This window comes from Polyodon spathula, chromosome 11 (assembly GCF_017654505.1).
Source record: "Polyodon spathula isolate WHYD16114869_AA chromosome 11, ASM1765450v1, whole genome shotgun sequence".
Classification (NCBI taxonomy): Eukaryota; Metazoa; Chordata; class Actinopteri; order Acipenseriformes; family Polyodontidae; genus Polyodon; species Polyodon spathula.
This window is the reverse complement of record NC_054544.1, coordinates 875,959-898,670: the sequence shown is the minus strand read 5'-3', so window position 1 is coordinate 898,670 and position 22,712 is coordinate 875,959. Positions and strand designations below refer to the sequence as shown.

The window sequence follows — 22,712 nt, the reverse complement described above, 5'->3', positions numbered from 1 at the left end:
CCTCCAGTAGCTTCAATACTACAATTCCAGTATGCCAGTCATCCATTGGTTTCAAATCTGCCAATAAATAAACCTGTCTGTCCAATTTTAGACCAGAAAGTGTCTTATTAAGTCAGACACTGGTTCAAGAACCTAAAAATAAACGTATATTATAAGTTGTATAATATTTTTTGGCCACCAATTTAGGGTTTATACACTGTTTAATAACAGTATGGGCTGTGTGTAAGTACACACTATATCTATTTAGCTGATTCCTTTCCAACAAGTTATTTGGCAAGCTCTGAAGACAATTATTGCAAAGGGTTATTCAGAGACAGGCTAAATCCAACTGCGAGATTTCTTTCCAACCTTTTGTGGGAGACTGTGAACTTAACATCTGTTTGACATTCACAGTGCAGCCCAAGGAGATCACCCACAGGGTACTGCACTTACTTACAGGGGGTGCACTCAGAACCAAAATACTGTCTCCTCCAACCAAACACAGCCTGCAAGCTTCCCCTGCCTGCTCATCTGGAAAGTCTCCTGTCCCGTCTTCTCTCTTAGTCTCTCATTTGGGGGGTAGGGGGGGTCTTTCTTAAAGTCTGGATATACTGTACCGCTCTGCCTTTTCTCTCTTAACAACAACAACCAAACGAAAATAACAGAAAGTATCAATCGTTGTTAAACGAACAAACAAAACCAGAACGGTATTGTGCGTTACAGCCCCTCAGTATAGCCAGGTCAGAACCATTTGAAACTAAAAATTAAAAATAATTCTAACAAAATAAATATATTCTGCAACATGAAAAGTTTTCATTAACCTTCAAGAAGAGAGGAAGTCTAAATTGGTCTATCCACAGTGGTGGCCCCAGTTATTTCAGAGCAGCTGCACTGTCTGTATGAACGGGTTGCTTTAACACAGGAAATGGGTTGGCTTGTGGGCTTGCAGAATAACTCTGCACTCCCACAGTCATAGCATCCTGAGGGGACAGTGATGGGGAATATCATAGGCAGATTAAACAGCAACGACCCCATCCATTTCCACTGTGTGGAGTGAGTAATGATTATTAACCGGAACCCCCTCCAAGTTGTTGGCTGAAACACGCACACTGCTTTGGGTGTCTGATATACAATGGATTTTAACAACAGGTCCAGTTGGTACCTTTCAGGCACAGTTCACAGTGAATATGCAGGATTTATATAATGCAGCCACATTTTGGATGGTGTTCACTCTGTCATTGTTGATTACCAACACCACCAAAACACCCCCCTAACAAAACGTTTGCCTTGTGTATGGCTAGTTAGAATTGTTTGGACTATAGAGAACCTTGATAAAAAAAACATGCACAAACAAAGGAAGGAATGTAACTAGAACAGCCACTGAAGCCTAATCTCCAGTACCCCCATTGATCTGCGGTGTGTAACTGCATCCTTGAAGCCTATCTCTAGTACCCCCATTGATCTGAGGTGTGTAACTGCATCCTTGAAGCCTATCTCCAGTACCCCCATTGATCTGAGGTGTGTAACTGTGTCCTTGAAGCCTATCTCCAGTACCCCCATTGATCTGAGGTGTGTAACTGCATCCTTGAAGCCTATCTCCAGTACCCCCATTGATCTGCGGTGTGTAACTGTGTCCTTGAAGCCTATCTCCAGTACCCCCATTGATCTGCGGTGTGTAACTGCATCCTTGAAGCCTATCTCCAGTACCCCCATTGATCTGCGGTGTGTAGCTGCATCCTTGAAGCCTATCTCCAGTACCCCAATTGATCTGAGGTGTGTAACTGCATCCTTGAATCCTATCTCCAGTACCCCATTGATCTGCGGTGTGTAACTGCGTCCTTGAAGCCTATCTCCAGTACCTCCATTGATCTGCGGTGTGTAACTGCATCCTTGAAGCCTATCTTCAGTACCCCCATTGATCTGCGGTGTGTAACTGTGTCCTTGAAGCCTATCTCCAGTACCCCCATTGATCTGCGGTATGTAACTGCATCCTTGAAGCCTATCTCCAGTACCCCCATTGATCTGCACTGTGTAACTGCATCTTTGAAGCCTATCTCCAGTACCCCCATTGATCTGCGGTGTGTAACTGTGTCCTTGAAGCCTATCTCCAGTACCCCCATTGATCTGCGGTGTGTAACTGCATCCTTGAAGCCTATCTCCAGTACCCCCATTGATCTGCAGTGTGTAACTGCATCCTTGAAGCCTATCTCCAGTACCCCCATTGATCTGCGGTGTGTAACTGCATCATTGAAGCCTATCTCCAGTACCCCCATTGATCTGAGGTGTGTAACTGCATCCTTGAAGCCTATCTCCAGTACCCCCATTGATCTGCGGTGTGTAACTGTGTCCTTGAAGCCTATCTGCAGTACCCTCATTGATCTGCGGTGTGTAACTGCATCCTTGAAGCCTATCTCCAGTACCCCCATTGATCTGCACTGTGTAACTGCATCTTTGAAGCCTATCTCCAGTACCCCCATTGATCTGTGGTGTGTAACTGCGTCCTTGAAGCCTATCTCCAGTACCTCCATTGATCTGAGGTGTGTAACTGCATCCTTGAAGCCTAATCTCCAGTACCCCCATTGATCTGTGGTGTGTAACTGCATCCTTGAAGCCTATCTCCAGTACTCTCATTGATCTGCGGTGTGTAACTGCATCCTTGAAGCCTATCTCAAGCACCCCCATTGATCTGTGGTGTGTAATTGCATCCTTGAAGCCTATCTCCAGTACCCCCATTGATCTGCAGTGTGTAACTGCATCCTTGAAGCCTATCTCAAGCACCCCCACTGATCTGTCGTGTGTAACTGCATCCTTGAAGCCTATCTCCAGTACCTCCATTGATCTGCAGTCTGTAACTGCATCCTTGAATCCTATCTCCAGTACCCTCATTGATCTGCGGTGTGTAACTGCATCCTTGAAGCCTATCTCCAGTACCCCCATTGATCTGTCGTGTGTAACTGCGTCCTTTTGTTTATAACATCACCTCTCCTGCATATTTGACATGCGTTTAACCAAGGCTTCTTTTATTTATTTATTTATTTAGTAGTCACTAATTGTTTTTATTATTTTCTCCCCAATTTGGAATAGCCAATTATTTTTTAGGCTCACCCCACCGCTACCACCCCTTCGCTTACTTAGGAGGGACAAAGACAAACACACGCTGTCCTCCGAAGCATGTGCCGTCAGCTGACCTCTTCTTTTACACACTGCAGGCTCACCATGCAGCAACCTCAGAGCTACAACATCGGCAGACAACGCAGCTCTGGGCAGTCTACAGGGGTCGCTGGTGCGCAGTGAGCCAAGGACACCCTGGCGCTCAGCCAATTGTGTGCCGCTCCCTGGGAACTCCCGCCCACGGCCGGCAGTGGAATCGCCTGGACTCAAAACGGCGACATCCAGGCTATAGGGCTCATCCTGCACTCCACGCAGAGCGACTTTTACTGGATTCACCACTTGGGAGCCCCTGACCGAGGCTTCTTGTGCTGTTGGTTCACTGACAGGATAATAAATAGTTGTGAATAGAGTGAATGGCGATCACGTGTTGTGAATAGAGTGAATGGCGATCACATGTTGTGAATAGAGTGAATGGCGATCACGTGTTGTGAATAGAGTGAATGGCGATCACGTGTTGTGAATAGAGTGAATGGCGATCACGTGTTGTGAATAGAGTGAATGGCGGTCACGTGTTGTGAATAGAGTGAATGGCGATCACGTGTTGTGAATAGAGTGAATGGCGATCACGTGTTGTGAATAGAGTGAATGGCGATCACGTGTTGTGAATAGAGTGAATGGCGATCACGTGTTGTGAATAGAGTGAATGGCGATCACGTGTTGTGAATAGAGTGAATGGCGATCACGTGTTGTGAATAGAGTGAATGGCGATCACGTGTTGTGAATAGAGTGAATGGCGATCACGTGTTGTGAATAGAGTGAATGGCGATCACGTGTTGTGAATAGAGTGAATGGCGATCACGTGTTGTGAATAGAGTGAATGGCGATCACGTGTTGTGAATAGAGTGAATGGCGGTCACGTGTTGTGAATAGAGTGAATGGCGGTCACGTGTTGTGAATAGAGTGAATGGCGGTCACGTGTTGTGAATAGAGTGAATGGCGGTCACGTGTTGTGAATAGAGTGAATGGCGATCACGTGTTGTGAATAGAGTGAATGGCGATCACGTGTTGTGAATAGAGTGAATGGCGATCACGTGTTGTGAATAGAGTGAATGGCGGTCACGTGTTGTGAATAGAGTGAATGGCGGTCACGTGTTGTGAATAGAGTGAATGGCGATCACGTGTTGTGAATAGAGTGAATGGCGATCACGTGTTGTGAATAGAGTGAATGGCGATCACGTGTTGTGAATAGAGTGAATGGCGGTCACGTGTTGTGAATAGAGTGAATGGCGATCACGTGTTGTGAATAGAGTGAATGGCGATCACGTGTTGTGAATAGAGTGAATGGCGATCACGTGTTGTGAATAGAGTGAATGGCGATCACGTGTTGTGAATAGAGTGAATGGCGATCACGTGTTGTGAATAGAGTGAATGGCGATCACATGTTGTGAATAGAGTGAATGGCGATCACGTGTTGTGAATAGAGTGAATGGTGATCACATGTTGTGAATAGAGTGAATGGTGATCACGTGTTGTGAATAGAGTGAATGGTGATCACGTGTTGTGAATAGAGTGAATGGTGATCACGTGGGTTAAACACACTCATGCGGTGTCAGTAGGGTTTTTTTTGATGCTCCAAAATTAGGTACAAAGGACATGAAGATTTCGGGTCCATTGAATTCTGGGATTTTCATAAACTGCTGTTGTTTTATAATGCTTAATCCCTGGAGAATCAAACTGAACTTTAAATGAACTTTGTGTCTATTTTGTTTTTGTTTTTTGGAATGCTAATAAAAGAACCTAAAACACAGACCAGAATTCCAGTGGAAGTGATAATGATAGGGCACCGTGATACACAGGGTTTCTTCAGTTTACATCCACCGCCATTGACATGGGTTGAACAGACCGCACTGTCTTTGCAATGATCTTATGTAACTGTTACAGGTGGGTTTTAGACTTGGGCCGGGGAGCCAACAAGGCAGAATCGAAAGTTAAGATTTTGCTTGTTAACCTTAACAGTCAATGATCCAAAACACTGGGTTTCTTGGTCTTTTGTTGTATTTTAAAATGATTTGCAGCAATCAGCTGCCTATTTCTTTCTGCATTAACATTCTGGCTGCTGCGTGAGAGAATGAGCTCATCCCCGCACCATCAAAATCTTTGCAATGCAAGCTGCTCTAATAAAGAAGAAGAATGTCTTATGATGGTACAGCGATTGTGGCGTGTGTGTGTCTGGGGGGTGTGGTGCTGGTGGCTAGATGATCCTGATTGGTGGCTAGTAGGCGAGGGTGAAACTTCACCTGTGGGTGGAGCTGCACTGACCAAAGAAAATACCCCATTATCACAAAGATCTTCAGACTAGATCTCTGTTTGCATTGTTCAGTCAGCAAGGTCAGCTATGGCACAGCAGTGGAGGCAGCACCTAGTAACACAGCTCAGTGGCAAGGTAAATGGTGCTTCCATGCACTACAGGTCTGGAAGGAAGGGCTATCAGGAGAGCCACAAATCGGTTACTGTTTTGCATTTGGAGTTCAGCATCTTAATGCAGGGAGGGGAGGCGGTATGGTTATAGTGCCTTGTAAAGCACTTTGTGATGGTGGTCCACTAGGAAAGGCGCTATATAAAGTGAAGATCGATTGCTTGATTGATTGATTATAGACCAGCTAAATTATATTGGTTAAAAGTGTTTTTACAGCAAAGGTTAATTGTACTTTAGAACACTAGATGTATAACAAGCCTATAAACCCTTTTTTTGCACACAGTTTCTTTAAAATATCTAGATCTTGCTCCATCATAACTACCAAGACTATTATATTATAAAAAAGATTATTATTGCTTTGAAAAAAAAAAAAAAAAAAACTGTAAAACAACTGATACAGGTTTCATAAACTACAGATTTGATTTTATTAATCAAAATGTCCTTAACAGAACAGTCCTCGAAGAGGTTCTTCAAGTATTGTGAATACAGCCCTGTATGTGTTGTGAATACAGCCCTGTATGTGTTGTGTACAGCCCTGTATGTATTTTGAGTACAGCCCTGTATGTGTTGTGTGTAGAGCCCTGTATGTTTTGTGTACAGCCCTGTATGTGTTGTGTACAGCCCTGTATGTGTTGTGAATATAGCCATGTATGTGTTGTGTACAGCCCTGTATGTGTTGTGAATACAGCCCTGTATGTGTTGTGAGTACAGCCCTGTATGTGTTGTGAATATAGCCCTGTATGTGTTGTGTACAGCCCTGTATGTGTTGTGAGTACAGCCCTGTATGTGTTGTGAATACAGCCCTGTATGTGTTGTGTACAGCCCTGTATGTGTTGTGTACAGCCCTGTATGTGTTGTGTGTACAGCCCTGTATGTGTTGTGTACAGCCCTGTTTGTGTACAGCCCTGTATGTGTTGTGTACAGCCCTGTATGTGTTGTGTACAGCCCTGTATGTGTTGTGTGTACAGCCCTGTATGTGTACTAGCTAGCGCTCACCCTGCTCGTACAGCAGAGGGATATCTAAAAAGAACCAAAGCTAATACTTCAGAAAGTCATATACTTGATGATTTCACGCCGTCTTTTTTACTTTAAACTCCAAAACGTAGTCATAGTTAATCATCCAGAAATGCCCTGTTGATTTGCCAAAGAAAACGATTTTGTAAAGAAGTTGTAAAGAGAGATTTTAGAAAGTATTTATGAAATGCATGGCCCTAATGTGTGGCTAGCATGAAAACACCTGAATCTGATTTCATCAACGCTTCGGTATCTCAGTCTGAGAAACACAAGTGTAAGATGACTGCTGGGAGAGAAGAGTTTGATTTATTTGCCCATGTGCATGTCCATGCAGAGCTGATTCTTATCATTACAATGAGACCTGGCTGGCTTCATCCCCATTTGTGTGTCTGATCCTGTGTTTCAATATGTGTTTTCAGACTACTCTACTGTGCAAAAGCTTATTTATTTGTGATGTTGGAGGGACAGAGAAAGAAAGAAAGAGATGCATTTTTCAGTCTAAACTTGCAGTGAAGCACTTTGGGGGGAAAAAAGAAAATCAAATACCCAACCCATTTTTACAGAGTACTGTCATGATAGTTAAGATTCAATCATGCTGATTGTTTAGTTAACAGATCCACCATGATTCATTGTTACCATCAGCAGCTGTGGCCTACAATTCTTTGGTCTGTATGTGTGTGTGGATTGTTAATCATAATTGCTTTTTAATTACAATATCTGAAAAAAAACAATGGAGGACATACATAGACTATTCGAACCAGACAGGACACACTCATAAGCTGAATATTTCCTCTTTAACAACTGGGGGGGTCATCGTGGCTTAGTATACAGAGTGTGTAACATTATTTATCTTAAGGAATCTCTGGGGTATTTGTTTTTCCAGGGTGAAGTGAATCATTATTTGCTTGTTGTGCTGCTCTTCATCACGTGAGCTGGACTCTGCTCTCACTTGCGGACGCTGCACCCTTGGCAGCTGCTTTTGACTTGTGTGCAGGAGTCCCCGCTTGTCGGTTATTTGCTTTCGCCGCTGCCATCTGTTAATCTAGCTCCCGACACCTGTACTGTCCCATCAGTCCCCAGCCTCCCTGTCACAGTGCGGGCACTGAAGGAACAGCCTGCGAGATCTGCACCTGTGTCCTCTCCTTACACTCGGAACAAAGGGGGGTTGTCGGGTTTGAGGGAGTCTCGTTACTCTGCTTGCACTGCTTAGAAGCCAAATCTGACAGAGAGATGTGACCCTCCCTTAACTTTATGTTCCCATACCTGTTTGCTCAATGTCACATATATTGGACAGTGGGCAGCAAAGGGTTAAGATATTAAGAGTGTCTTTATAAACAAGTTACAAATGTAACCTCTCATTTAAAGAAATTACCCATGTGTAATGTATTGTACTTATTTTCAAATCAAGGAATTCCGCTGTTAACAGGAGGTATGGTGTTTTTAGTTGGGAGGTGCAGTCCTGTGATCAGTGTGATTTCTGGAGTTCTGTTGGTGTTTTTATCTGGTGGATGCAGTCCTGTGATCAGTGTGATTTCTGGAGTTCTGTTGGTGTTTTTAGCTGGGGGATGTCGTCCTATGATCAGTGTGATTTCTGGAGTTCTGTTGGTGTTTTTAGCTGGGGGATGCAGTCCTGTGATCAGTGTGATTTCTGGAGTTCTGTTGGTGTTTTTAACTGAGGGAATTCAGTCCTGAGATCAGTATGATTTCTGGAGTTCTGTTGGTGTTTTTAACTGAGGGAATTCAGTCCTGAGATCAATGTGATTTCTGGAGTTCTGTTGGTGTTTTTAGCTGGGGGGTGCAGACCTGTGATCAGTGTGATTTCTGGAGTTCTGTTGGTGTTTTTAGCTGGTGGATGTCGTCCTATGATCAGTGTGATTTCTGGAGTTCTTTTGGTGTTTTTAACTGAGGGAATTCAGTCCTGAGATCAGTATGATTTCTGGAGTTCTGTTGGTGTTTTTAACTGAGGGAATTCAGTCCTGAGATCAATGTGATTTCTGGAGTTCTGTTGGTGTTTTTAACAAGGGAATTCAGTCCTGAGATCAATGTGATTTCTGGAGTTCTGTTGGTGTTTTTAGCTGGTGGATGTAGTCCTGTGATCAGTATGATTTCTGGAGTTCTGTTCGTGTTTTTAGCTGGTGGATGCAGTCCTGTGATCGTGTGATTTCTTGAGTTATGTTGGTGTTTTTAGCTGGGGGGTGCAGACCTGTGATCAGTGTGATTTCTGGAGTTCTGTTGGTGTTTTTAGCTGGCAAATGCAGTCCTGTGATCATTGTGATTTCTGGAGTTCTATTGGTGTTTTTACCTGGGGGATGCAGTCCTGTGATCAGTGTGATTTCTGGAGTTCTGTTGGTGTTTTTAGCTGGGGTCTTGTGATCAATGTGATTTCTGGAGTTCTGTTGGTGTTTTTAGCTGGGGGGTGCAGTCCTGTGATCAGTGTGATTTCTAGAGTTCTGTTGGTGTTTTTAGCTGGGGGATGCAGTCCTGTGATCAGTGTGATTTCTGGAGTTCTGTTGGTGTTTTTAGCTGGGGGATGCAGTCCTGTGATCAATGTGATTTCTGGAGTTCTGTTGATGTTTTTAGCTGGGAGGTGCAGTCCTGTGATCAGTGTGATTTCTGGAGTTCTATTGGTGTTTTTAGCTGGGAGGTGCAGTCCTGTGATCAGTGTGATTTCTGGAGTTCTGTTGGTGTTTTTAGCTGGGGGATGCAATCCTGTGATCAGTGTGATTTCTGGAGTTCTGTTGGTGTTTTTAGCTGGGGGATGCAGTCCTGTGATCAGTGAGATTTCTGGAGTTCATTTGGTGTTTTTATCTGGTGGATGCAGTCCTGTGATCAGTGTGATTTCTGGAATTCTGTTGGTGTTTTTAGCTGGGGGGCGGGGGATGCAGTCCTGTGATCCATGTGATTTCCTGAGTTCTGTTGGTGCTTTTAGCTGGGGGGGATGGAATCTTGTGATCAGTGAGATTCCTGGAGTTCTGAATCATTCGCACAAGGTGAAGGTCAAGGTCGTGGTGAGGAAAACAAAACTTAACCAAACCCTTTTCATACACCTCAGTCTTACAAGACACATCATTTGTGAGGCAAATGTGTACAACTCAGGGATGGAAATAAGACTCCCATTCACTGCATAGCAGTTTCACCCATTCCAGGTTTTACTATGACTGTGTAGGGAACATGCAGAGTGTGTCTTATTGAACTCATAGCACAAGCAGGTTTAGATCAAACCTCTGTGGAATGGGAGTCGTATTTCCATCCCTGCCACTATTTAAATAGTTGATACAGACCATGTTTCCAACCCAATTTCTTTGCATCAGTTTATCACAAAACCTCCAGTTAGGCACCAGCGACATAATGGGGAGACCTTCACTCTTGGCTGAGGAGATCCAAACAGATGCCTTCTAACCCTGTTAGCTACCCACTTCTAATCGGCTTACCTTGGCATAGATACAGACAACTGGCATCCCGGGCATGGCATCAAGACTGAGCCTCATCTGCCCGTCTACAGACAGACATTCTGCATGAAATACAATTGCTTTGATCATTTTTTAAATAGTGTCTTTACATAAAAAATAAAAAAAACATGTGAAAAAAACAAAACTAATTTAGATCAATAAAATGGTAATATATCAAAGCACTTTTCTTATATATATATATATATATATACCTAAAGGTTTTATTGAACACAAGTTAACTGCACAGAGTTCGCTACAGTCACGTGTGATCCAAAGAGACAGCTTGTTACTGAACAACGTGGACGGCATAGTACAAAATAACATTTAAAACTATTAGCAAAGCCAATGAAGCTGTGACAGGTATATAATTCCTCCATTTAAACTGTCAATTATATATGCAAAAAAACACATCTTCTACATAATGCTCAAATGAAATTGCTTATTCAATTGACCGGTACGACAGCTGTGCAGCATGCAAAGGAATAAATAGGTGTCTTCTGAAATCTCAAATGCACACGTCCAGTACAGAGTTGTGGATAAAGCGGGACCTGGCTGTGATTGGTGAGCTGATTGCTGGTAATGAAGCGCATGGCAGACCTTCACATTCCAGTGTGCAAGTGAGTGATCTCTTCGTGGTGCGGGTTCCTCCCCCAGGTATAGACAGCACATCAAAGGCATAGCGAGTGCGCCAGGGCTGGAAGATATCAAACAGCCTCAACACTTCTTCGTGTGCGTGCATGCTGCTTTCGATAAGAAACAAAAAATCGCAAATTATTAACCCCTGAGACAGTGAAATACATATGCCAATATTTACCTCGACTGTTTATTCGTACTGTAATAACATATATGCATCCATTTACTATATTACTTGCATTTTGGTAAAGCTGTTTTATTAAATGAATGATATATATATATATATATATATATATATATATATATATATATATATATATATATATATATATATATACACATGTATATATGTATTACCAGCCAGTAGTGTCCACTTAATGAACAGCTCACTGTACTCCTAGTCTTGTACCTATTTAGACCTAATTAATAGAGCTGTTCATCTTGAGTTCTTCATTGGTACCCTCCTGCAGTATGATATAATGAGTCTGAGCTCCACCCTGTCTTGTGGTAACATTGAAATACCCTTTTCAAGCTCAGTACACAAAAGAACACATGTAGCCTATTGCATTTCACTCTCAGCAGGGTTTACAGGTTCAAGTCCAGTTCCTTCTTTCATTCAGTCTTTTAAGCTGCAACCAGGCATCTGTTTATTTAGTGTGCGAGAGTTTCTTTTTCTCTGTCCATTGAGACGCTGAAGAGAAAGGGGGATGCAGAATGCAACTCCTGTTGATTGGGTATGTTTACTGAAGCACTGCAGCTGATAAACTTTTTTAAAGTGGGGGTCTTTGCTGTTGCAACAGTTGAGCTCCGATAACATCAGCCTCTCTGGACACAACGTTTCTGTTTGGTGGAGTGCTGCAGCACTGGAACAAAAGGGAAAAGCATAGCGCCTGCATTGAAACTCTGCTTAAAACGTATATACACGGCTAAGCCCTTTCTAAATGAAAAGTAAACTGAGCCACCAACAGAGGGATAACAGCATGAAAGGGCCTGGAGTGATGTTTTCTTTCAAGCAAAAACCACCACTTGTTTGCACTGCACCAAGGCTAATCTTGTAGGTTCCACAAAGTTAAACAGATGGACTGCAGCCAACCAATCATCCATTCCGAGTGTCATATAAACATGCTGACAGAGCTACACCGGGATCAACAGACATGGCCTTATTGGGCTATTACCTTAGGACTGGGTTCCCAGTTTCTCGTATTTGCTCCTCCTCCTCCTCCTCCTCCTCAGCCTTCTTCACTGGGTTCCACAAACCAGACGTTTAACCACAAGTCTTGCTATAGAATGACAAAGACAACGGAAACAAGATAGCTTGCTTGTTTTTGTGTTAGGAAGGTGTGTTTCATTGTCTGTTCTCACCCAGTGGCATGTATATAGGTATTGACAATGGTAGTTCATTTATAGAGGTATTGACAGTGGCATGTATAGCAGTATTGACAATGGCATTTCATTCATAGAGGTATTGACAGTGGCATGTATAGCAGTATTGACAATGTAATTCATTCATAGAGGTATTGACAGTGGCATGTATAGCAGTATTGACAATGTAGTTCATTCATAGAGGTATTGACAGTGGCATGTATAGCAGTATTGACAATGTAGTTCATTCATAGAGGTATTGACAGTGGCATGTATAGCAGTATTGACAATGGCATTTCATTCATAGAGGTATTGACAGTGGCATGTATAGCAGTATTGACAATGTAATTCATTCATAGAGGTATTGACAGTGGCATGTATAGCAGTATTGACAATGGCATTTCATTCATAGAGGTATTGACAGTGGCATGTATAGCAGTATTGACAATGTAGTTCATTCATAGAGGTATTGACAGTGGCATGTATAGCAGTATTGACAATGGTATTTCATTTATAGAGGTATTGACAGTGGCATGTATAGCAGTATTGACAATGTAGTTCATTCATAGAGGTATTGACAGTGGCATGTATAGCAGTATTGACAATGGTATTTCATTTATAGAGGTATTGACAGTGGCATGTATAGCAGTATTGACAATGGTATTTCATTTATAGAGGTATTGACAGTGGCATGTATAGCAGTATTGACAATGGTATTTCATTCATAGAGGTATTGACAATGGCATTTCATTTATTGTATTGTGCTCAAGCAATTCATTGACCATTATTGTCAGTTCACAGCATGTCCTCTTTTGTCTGTTTTTTCAATACTCAGGTTCTTCTTGCAATGTTTAGAGTCTAATCAAAGCTGTAAATATATACACACAAAGGGTGCAGGCAATATATTGTGCAAAAACCCCTTCCACCTTCCTGCACCTTTGTAAACTCCGTTTATGACAAGCATGCTTCACACAGAGTTTCAAGGCAGGTCCCTTTTTATATAGTCATATTTGTTTATTGAATGAAGGTTCAGATGGTTAGGTGAGGTGCTCTTGCAATAACTGTTTAACTTTATTCTGTGATGAAATCTCCCTCTACTGGTGCCACTTCAGGAAGTCAAGTCTGGAACCATCTTCCCAGTAATGTTGTTGAAACTGACACCCTGGGATCCTTCAAGAAGCTGCTTGATGAGATTCTTTGATCAATAAGCTACTACCAACCAAATGAGCAAGATGGGCTGAATAGCCTCCTCTCGTTTGTAAACTTTCCCTGGGGGCTTTTGTCTGAGATCATCTCTTAACTACATTCTTTAGGATGTTAAAAGCAGTTTTTTTTTTTTTTTTTTTTATTAAAAACGTAGAAACAGCTAACCTGAACACAATACAGCAATGAAAAAGTGCATCAATCATCATAAGGCCATATTTTTATGCTGTTTTTTTGTGTCTTGTTTAGGTTTGATCTACTGAATCACCACCATCTTAAAATGGAGACTTCGGCTCAAACCGCTAGTGAGACAAAGGAGACCAAGAGCTCAATCATAGAGGGGAACGGCTTCACGGACACTGGCAAGAAATCGTCAGCTTCAGCGATAGCACAAGGTACAACCCCCGTTAGGAGCAGGGAATCATCCTGCTCAGTGACAGCACGAGGTACAGATCCCCTGTTAGGAGCAGGGAATCGTCCTCCTCAGTGATAGCACAAGGTACAGATCCCCTGTTAGGAGCAGGGAATCGTCCTCCTCAGTGATAGCACGAGGTGCAGATCCCCTGTTAGGAGCAGGGACTCGTCCTCCTCAGTGATAGCACGAGGTGCAGATCCCCTGTTAGGAGCAGGGACTCGTCCTCCTCAGTGATAGCAGATCCCCTGAGGAGCAGGGAATCGTCCTCCTCAGTGATAGCAGAGGTCAGATCCCCTGTTAGGAGCAGGGACTCGTCCTCCTCAGTGATAGCACGAGGTGCAGATCCCCTGTTAGGAGCAGGGAATCGTCCTCCTCAGTGATAGCACGAGGTGCAGATCCCCTGTTAGGAGCAGGGAATCGTCCTCCTCAGTGATAGCACGAGGTGCAGATCCCCTGTTAGGAGCAGGGACTCGTCCTCCTCAGTGATAGCACGAGGTGCAGATCCCCTGTTAGGAGCAGGGACTCGTCCTCTTCAGTGATAGCACGAGGTGCAGATCCCCTGTTAGGAGCAGGGAATCGTCCTCCTCAGTGATAGCACGAGGTGCAGATCCCCTGTTAGGAGCAGGGACTCGTCCTCCTCAGTGATAGCACGAGGTGCAGATCCCCTGTTAGGAGCAGGGACTCGTCCTCCTCAGTGATAGCACGAGGTGCAGATCCCCTGTTAGGAGCAGGGAATCGTCCTCCACAGTGATAGCACGAGGTGCAGATCCCCTGTATGAATGCGACTCTGCCGGTCCGGCAACTCCCAGGAAACATTCATGGGCTTTAAACATATTTAAAGCTAGTCCTAAATCTTACTAATCACTTTCTTTGTTTCCAGACACATCCTGCATGATAGAGACTTAATGAGTTGTGTTCAGCAACTCCTGTTTGTATGTAAATCATCAACACAGAACATGCAATACAATGTTCAGCAGTAAAAGTTAAACATGGAGCGCTTTAACTGTCTCCTTGCAGGGGAACCTGTTGAGAGGATCAGCCAGCAATTACTAGTAAATATGGCCCTTCTAACTAAGCTGCGATTCTACTGCTGTCGATCAGTTATTTAGACTACATTTAAAGCCTGGCAACTTATTTAAGATACAAAACACACGTGGGTCATATATAATCAAATGAATGAAGAGCTACTAAAAGATAATCCTGAATCCCTCTTTTTAATATATGTTATTCTCAGTAATATTTACTTCTTCACGGGACTCGTGTTTTTCCAGTATAGGAGTGTTAAGCTAACAATGCGAGTGTGAAAGATGTCAGTGAATGTGTGATGAAAGCAGCACATAATGAGCTTTAAAGAGCTGGCTCTTACCTCCAGTGTATAAAAGTAATAAATTACTTAAATTAGCTAGCAGTGGAATAGACTGCATCAGAGACGACACAGAGTCCTTCTGAGATCGACAAAGATGCTGATTGAAAGCTGCCTTTGAAATGGTAATCCGAGTTCTGACATGATGGTGTTTTTATGGTTTAATGAAGAGCTTGGTGGCCTTCCACAATAAAGTAATAGTCATTAATTGTTTATTAAAGCAACGAGTGGAAAGAGACAGCTGTTATTTACAGTGACTGCATTTTACTGAATCGCAACATCAAACTGGCACATATATATTATTCACTGGAAATCTGTCTTATGTACTTTAACTAGCAGTTTTTATTGTCAGCTTAAAACTTGCAGCATGAACTTGCTCAGATAGTGTCATTTCTTCCCTTTTTTTACTTTATTAAAGCACCCGTTAACTCTTCAGAATCACTGTCTGCATCCCCAAACCTTTTTCTTTTTCGTTCAGACAGGAACGCATTACACAGTACCACATGTTCTGTTCAGCTGGTATAAAGTCAAGCAGTCTGCACTGTAGAGAACATGGGCCACCCTGGCTTTCATTATGCAGGCTGATTAGGGGCTTACAAGTGTTTGAGTTCATGGAGTGCTTAATAGCTTCTCATTGTGGAAGTGACCAGCTTCTCATTGTGGAAGTGACCAGCTTCTCACTGTGGAAGTGACCAGCTTCTCATTGTGAAAGTGACCAGCTTCTCACTGTGGAAGTGACCAGCTTCTCACTGTGGAAGTGACCAGCTTCTCATTGTGGAAGTGACCAGCTTCTCATCGTGGAAGTGACCAGCTTCTCACTGTGGAAGTGACCAGCTTCTCATTGTGGTTCTTATTGTGGAAGTGACCAGCTTCTCACAGTGGAAGTGACCAGCTTCTCATTGTGGAAGTGACCAGCTTCTCACTGTGGAAGTGACCAGCTTCTCACTGTGGAAGTGACCAGCTTCTCACTGTGGAAGTGACCAGCTTCTCATTGTGGAAGTGACCAGCTTCTCATTGTGGAAGTGACCAGCTTCTCATTGTGGAAGTGACCAGCTTCTCATTGTGGAAGTGACCAGCTTCTCACTGTGGAAGTGACCAGCTTCTCATTGTGGAAGTGACCAGCTTCTCACTGTGGAACTGACCAGATTCTCATCGTGGAAGTGACCAGCTTCTCACTGTGGAAGTGACCAGCTTCTCATTGTGGTTCTTATTGTGGAAGTGACCAGCTTCTCATTGTGGAAGTGACCAGCTTCTCACTGTGGAACTGACCAGATTCTCATCGTGGAAGTGACCAGCTTCTCACTGTGGAAGTGACCAGCTTCTCATTGTGGTTCTTATTGTGGAAGTGACCAGCTTCTCACAGTGGAAGTGACCAGCTTCTCATTGTGGAAGTGACCAGCTTCTCATTGTGGAAGTGACCAGCTTCTCATTGTGGATGTGACCAGCTTCTCACTGTGGAACTGACCAGATTCTCATCGTGGAAGTGACCAGCTTCTCACTGTGGAAGTGACCAGCTTCTCATTGTGGTTCTTATTGTGGAAGTGACCAGCTTCTCACAGTGGAAGTGACCAGCTTCTTATTGTGGAAGTGACCAGCTTCTCACTGTGGAAGTGACCAGCTTCTCATTGTGGTTCTTATTGTGGAAGTGACCAGCTTCTCACAGTGGAAGTGACCAGCTTCTCATCGTGGAAGTGACCAGCTTCTCATTGTACATACTGCAGACCTGGGAGCTGAGAAGGAGTCAAAGAGCAGAATCATTTCAATATGAGGTTTAATAATGTAGGCTTTTAGTGACAAGAGACAAATAAATTACCTTCATTCATTTGAACACATTTATTTTTAGTGGAAAGCAATAAGACATCTAAAAATGCCACTTCCTTTTAAAAATAAGTATTATAGTTCCAGTTGCCATGTCTTTCGAAATGATAAGATACACTTTGATACCAATTTTTCAGCCAGTGCCCAGTGTAACATTTCAAGCAGACAAAGAGCAGTGCATATACTGAATGGATAAGTGTGATAAAAATATGGAAAACTCTATAGAAAACACACAGTTCAAGAAGAGGAACAGTATGGTCACCTTTGGTATGGTTACATGAGATATGATTCAGATGTCATTTACTCCCCTGGTAATAGACAAAGTGGTGGAGCAAGTTTTGTTGAGTTAGGAGAATCAGGATGATGTAATACAAACTCAGTGTGCTCTTTCTATAATATAAGTCCAACTCCGTACCCTGGTAAAGACATGCCACTGATACTGCATGGCATTGCATGAAGGACAGAATGACTGTTGGGAAAAGTTGAACTATTCCGTTAAAATGTTTTATTTCTTCTGTGCATATTAATACACAGTACATAGATATGGTCCTGGACTGGGGACATTATACTGGTGTTGTGACTGTCCTTGAGCCCTGTCATTTCTCAGCACATCCGATCACTGTTAAAATCCAGCCCTGTCGCTTCATTGTCAAGGTGTAGTTTACAATTGCCTCTGGGAGTTTTGTCACTCCAGTCATGCCCATCCTTGCGAGAGCCAGCCAGCTCTATTAAGACTGGCTTCTTTTACATTCCTGTCCAGCATTATTTATTTGTAACAATTTCCTCTCTATCAAAGGACACAGCTAATGCAGAGTTTTAATAACTTACACATAAAAACAAGCTATGTACGGCTCGGTACGAGAATGAATGGGGTGCTGCCGTCTCCGATCTGTTATATCAGAGTTTAACCATCTGGATTACTAATAGAACCGTTTATCATGGGGCCGCTGCCTTGTGTTAGAAGCCTGGGTCCTGGTCCCTCTGGTCTATGGAAATAGTGTGCAGATAATGAACTATAGTAAGTCACTTTGTTTAAAAGGGAAACCATTGCTGGAGTCAATTAAATGCAGACAGGGTGGTTTTTTGGTTTGTTTTTTTTTGCTTTTCCTTTCCTTGCTGTTTAAAAGCTGTATCTAGTTATATCTTTTTTATCATTGGATGCAGCATCAGCTTGTTTTTAAGGAATGAATAGATGAATATATTCTCAATGCCTTAAAGCTCATTAGCCTTGTCACTAATGAATGAAATGAAAGCCTCTATCCTCTCGACAGCCTGTCTCTGCCTCTGCCTCTGCCTCTGCCTCCGCCTCTGCCTCCATCTCTTCCTCTGCCCCTGTCTCTGCCTCTGCCCCTGTCTCTGCATCTGCCTCCATCTCTGCCTCTGCCCCTGTCTCTGCATCTGCCTCCATCTCTTCCTCCGCCTCTGCCTCCGCCTCTGCCTCCGTCTCTTCCTCTGCCTCCATCTCTTCCTCTGCCCATCTCTGCCTCTGCCTCCATCTCTTCCTCTGTCTCTGCCTCTGCCTCCATCTCTTCCTCTTCCTCTGCCCCTGTCTCTGCCTCTGCCCCTGTCTCTGCCTCCGCCTTCGTCTCTTCCTCTTCCTCTGCCTCTGCCCCTGTCTCTGTCTCTGCCTCCATCTCTTTCTCTGTCTCTGCCTCTGCCCCTGTCTCTGCCTCTTCTTCTGTCTCTGCCTCCGCCTTCGTCTCTTCCTCTGTCTCTGCCTCTGCCCCTGTCTCTTCCTCTGCCTCTGCCCCTGTCTCTGCCTCTGCCTCTGCCCCTGTCTCTGACTCTGCCCCTGTCTCTGCCTCCGCCTCCATCTCTTCCTCTGTATCTGCTTCTGCCTCCATCTCTTCCTCTTCCTCTGCCCCTGTCTCTGCCTCTGCCCCTGTCTCTTCCTCTGCCTCCATCTCTTCCTCTGTCTCTGCCTCCACCTTCGTCTCTTCCTCTGCCTCTGCCTCTGTCTGCCTCTGCCTCTATCTCTGCCTCTGTCTGTGCCTCCGCCTCCATCTCTTCCTCTGTCTCTGCCTCTGCCTCCATCTCTTCCCCTGTCTCTGCCTCCATCTCTTCCTCTGTATCTGCCTCTGCCTCCATCTCTTCCTCTTCCCTCTGTCTCTGCCCCTGTCTCTGCCTCCGCCTTCATCTCTTCCTCTGCCTCTGCCTCCTAAAGGTGTTGCCGTTTCAACTGCAGGGATTGTTGTTGTAGTGCAACACCAAAAGCACCGTGAATGAGTAGAAATGCACTTATTGCTAAAAAACCAGCACAGCCTTTGAAGCAATGGAATGTTACAGTGTAGTGCTGTTTTCTTACCATTGCAATACAAGTTTAAAATGGTGATATAGCTATAACACAGACACACGGTGATCCAAGGAGGAAATAATGACAATACATTGGACAGTAGACGGTCGGTAACTGCAGTTACATTTCAGTTCCAAATAAAATGTAATGCTGAAATCATATTTCCTTTATGTATGTCGGGACAGAGAGCAAAATGAATGTCCAATGCACTGCAGACTGCAGACACATATACATGAAATGCCTAATACCCAATGTGCTGCATGTGTGTGTGTGTGTGTGTTTGTGTGTGTATGTGTGTGTATATATGTGTGTGTGTGTGTGTGCGCGCGTGTATTTGTGTGTGTATGTGTGTGTATGTGTGTGTGTAGCATTCTAGCCTTGAGGTAGTTAGATTTGAATCCACTCTGCCTTAAACAAAAGGCAACTAAAGGGTTCGGTTTTCTGCTTTTTTTTTTCCCAGCGACTCAAACAGGCCAGTGCAGCTGTGTTTGTAATGGCTTGATTAACTAGGTTTAGTGGCCCCTCACATACATCTTGCTGAAAGTGAGTTTGTCATGTGCTGGTAGATTGATGCTGTGCGGTAAGCGGCTTTGCTTTTGGAGATGAATTTGAGCTGAGTTTGGCATTCTCTCCGGAGGGATGGTAGGTACTTAGCACCTCCCAGTCTGCCCTCTGCACCCAGACTGAGACCCATACAGATTTAATGTGGTGGGGAATCTGCCACAGTCAATCTCCTTCTGTCAAGACTGCAAAGTGACCACATTTTTAAATTGAGTAAAGGGAAGACAGCATAATTAACAGAAGTGCCTCTGCATTCAATCAACAAGCATGCACAGGCATCAGTAGCAGACTGAAGCGCCACACTGGGTAAGCCATGCCTGGAGCTCGGGTTCAGCAGCGGCTCATCTCAGGAGTTGGGAAACACTCACTTCTGTAGTTTAGAGAGAAGGGAAGTGTTTGTAAAAGCAGTGTTGGTAAATGCTCAGGACTGCAAACTCCTGTTTATTCAACACACTGGGGTCCCCTTAATTCTGTTGGTCGCTAATTTAGTTCCTTTAGCAGGTTCTGTGTAAATGAACTGCTTGTATTAAAATGCACATGTTAAGGCAATTACAGTTAATAAGCAATAAGATGTTTAGTTTGTTTATTTGTTTTTTCTTCAGAGGAGGTGTTTGTGTTAAGGGCTGGTTCACCTAGATGAAGTGTTTCTGATGACAGTGAGTAATAGATGGGTCCTGCTATGTGTGAAACACACAGGAACTGCTCCTGGGGTCATGCCAGTGGCAGAGAAAAATGGGCCACAAAAAATATACTGTAAAAGAAGCAGGTCTAATCTTCATGAGTAAAAGAAGCAGGACTAATCTTCATGAGTAAAAGAAGCAGGTCTAATCTTCATGAGTAAAAGAAGCAGGACTAATCTTCATGAGTAAAAGAAACAGGACTAATCTTCATGAGTAAAAGAAGCAGGTCTAATCTTCATGAGTAAAAGAAGCAGGTGTAAGAACATAAGAACATAAGAAAGTTTACAAACGAGAGGAGGCCATTCGGCCCATCTTGCTCGTTTGGTTGTTAGTAGCTTATTGATCCCAAAATCTCATCAAGCAGCTTCTTGAAGGATCCCAGGGTGTCAGCTTCAACAACATTACTGGGGAGTTGATTCCAGACCCTCACAATTCTCTGTGTAAAAAAGTGTCTCCTATTTTCTGTTCTGAATGCCCCTTTTTCTGAACTCCATTTGTGACCCCTGGTCCTTGTTTCTTTTTTCAGGCTGAAAAAGTCCCTTGCGTCGACACTGTCAATACCTTTTAGAATTTTGAATGCTTGAATTAGGTCGCCACGTAGTCTTCTTTGTTCAAGACTGAACAGATTCAATTCTTTTAGCCTGTCTGCATATGACATGCCTTTTAAGCCCGGAATAATTCTGGTCGCTCTTCTTTGCACTCTTTCTAGAGCAGCAATATCTTTTTTATAGCGAGGTGACCAGAACTGAACACAATATTCAAGATGAGGTCTTACAAGTGCATTGTACAGTTTTAACATTACTTCCCTTGATTTAAATTCAACACTTTTCACAATGTATCCGAGCATCTTGTTAGCCTTTTTTATAGCTTCCCCACATTGCCTAGATGAAGACATTTCTGAGTCAACAAAAACTCCTAGGTCTTTTTCATAGATTCCTTCTCCAATTTCAATATCTCCCATATGATATTTATAATGTACATTTTTATTTCCTGCTTGCTAATCTTCATGAGTAAAAGAAGCAGGTCTAATCTTCATGAGTAAAAGAAGCAGGACTAATCTTCATGAGTAAAAGAAGCAGGTCTAATCTTCATGAGTAAAATAAGCAGGACTAATCTTAAGGGCTGGTTCACCTAGATGAAGTGTTTCTGATGACAGTGAGTAATAGATGGGTCCTGCTATGTGTGAAACACACAGGAACTGCTCCTGGGGTCATGCCAGTGGCAGAGAAAAATGGGCCACAAAAAGTATACTGTAAAAGAAGCAGGACTAGTCTTCATGAATAAAAGAAGCAGGACTGATCTTCATGAGTAAAAGAAGCAGGTCTAATCTTCATGAGTAAAAGAAGCAGGTCTAATCTTCATGAGTAAAAGAAGCAGGACTAATCTTCATGAGTAAAATAAGCAGGTCTAATCTTCATGAGTAAAAGAAGCAGGACTAATCTTCATGAGTAAAAGAAGCAGGACTAATCTTCATGAGTAAAAGAAGCAGGTCTAATCTTCATGAGTAAAAGAAGCAGGTCTAATCTTCATGAGTAAAAGAAGCAGGTCTAATCTTCATGAGTAAAAGAAGCAGGTCTAATCTTCATGAGTAAAAGAAGCAGGTCTAATCTTCATGAGTAAAAGAAGCAGGTCTAATCTTCATGAGTAAAAGAAGCAGGACTAATCTTCATGAGTAAAAGAAGCAGGTCTAATCTTCATGAGTAAAAGAAGCAGGTCTAATCTTCATGAGTAAAAGAAGCAGGACTAATCTTCACGAGTAAAAGAAGCAGGTCTAATCTTCATGAGTAAAAGAAACAGGTCTAATTTTCATGAGTAAAAGAAGCAGGTCTAATCTTCATGAGTAAAATAAGCAGGACTAATCTTAAGGGCTGGTTCACCTAGATGAAGTGTTTCTGATGACAGTGAGTAATAGATGGGTCCTGCTATGTGTGAAACACACAGGAACTGCTCCTGGGGTCATGCCAGTGGCAGAGAAAAATGGGCCACAAAAAATATACTGTAAAAGAAGCAGGACAAATCTTCATGAATAAAAGAAGCAGGTATAATCTTCATGAGTAAAAGAAGCAGGTCTAATCTTCATGAGTAAAAGAAGCAGGTCTAATCTTCATGAGTAAAAGAAGCAGGACTAATCTTCATGAGTAAAAGAAGCAGGAATAATCTTCATGAGTAAAAGAAGCAGGAATAATCTTCATGAGTAAAATAAGCAGGTCTAATCTTCATGAGTAAAAGAAGCAGGACTAATCTTAAGGGCTGGTTCACCTAGATGAAATGTTTCTGATGACAGTGAGTAATAGTTGGGTCGTGCTATTTGTGAAACACACAGGAACTGCTCCTGGGGTCATGCCAGTGGCAGAG

The 22,712-nt window shown here is 43.1% G+C and overlaps 1 protein-coding gene across 1 annotated transcript in view; it reads left to right on the top strand.

Moving 5' to 3' along the window:
* Positions 1-22,712, top strand: part of LOC121323134 (zinc finger protein GLI2-like) — a 146,326-nt gene that overhangs the window by 9,978 nt on the left and 113,636 nt on the right. Inside the window, exon 2 of the mRNA XM_041263941.1 lies at positions 13,477-13,622. Within this exon, the coding sequence (XP_041119875.1) occupies positions 13,508-13,622 (115 nt within the window). The 5' untranslated portion in view covers positions 13,477-13,507. The remainder of the gene's footprint in view (positions 1-13,476; positions 13,623-22,712) is intronic.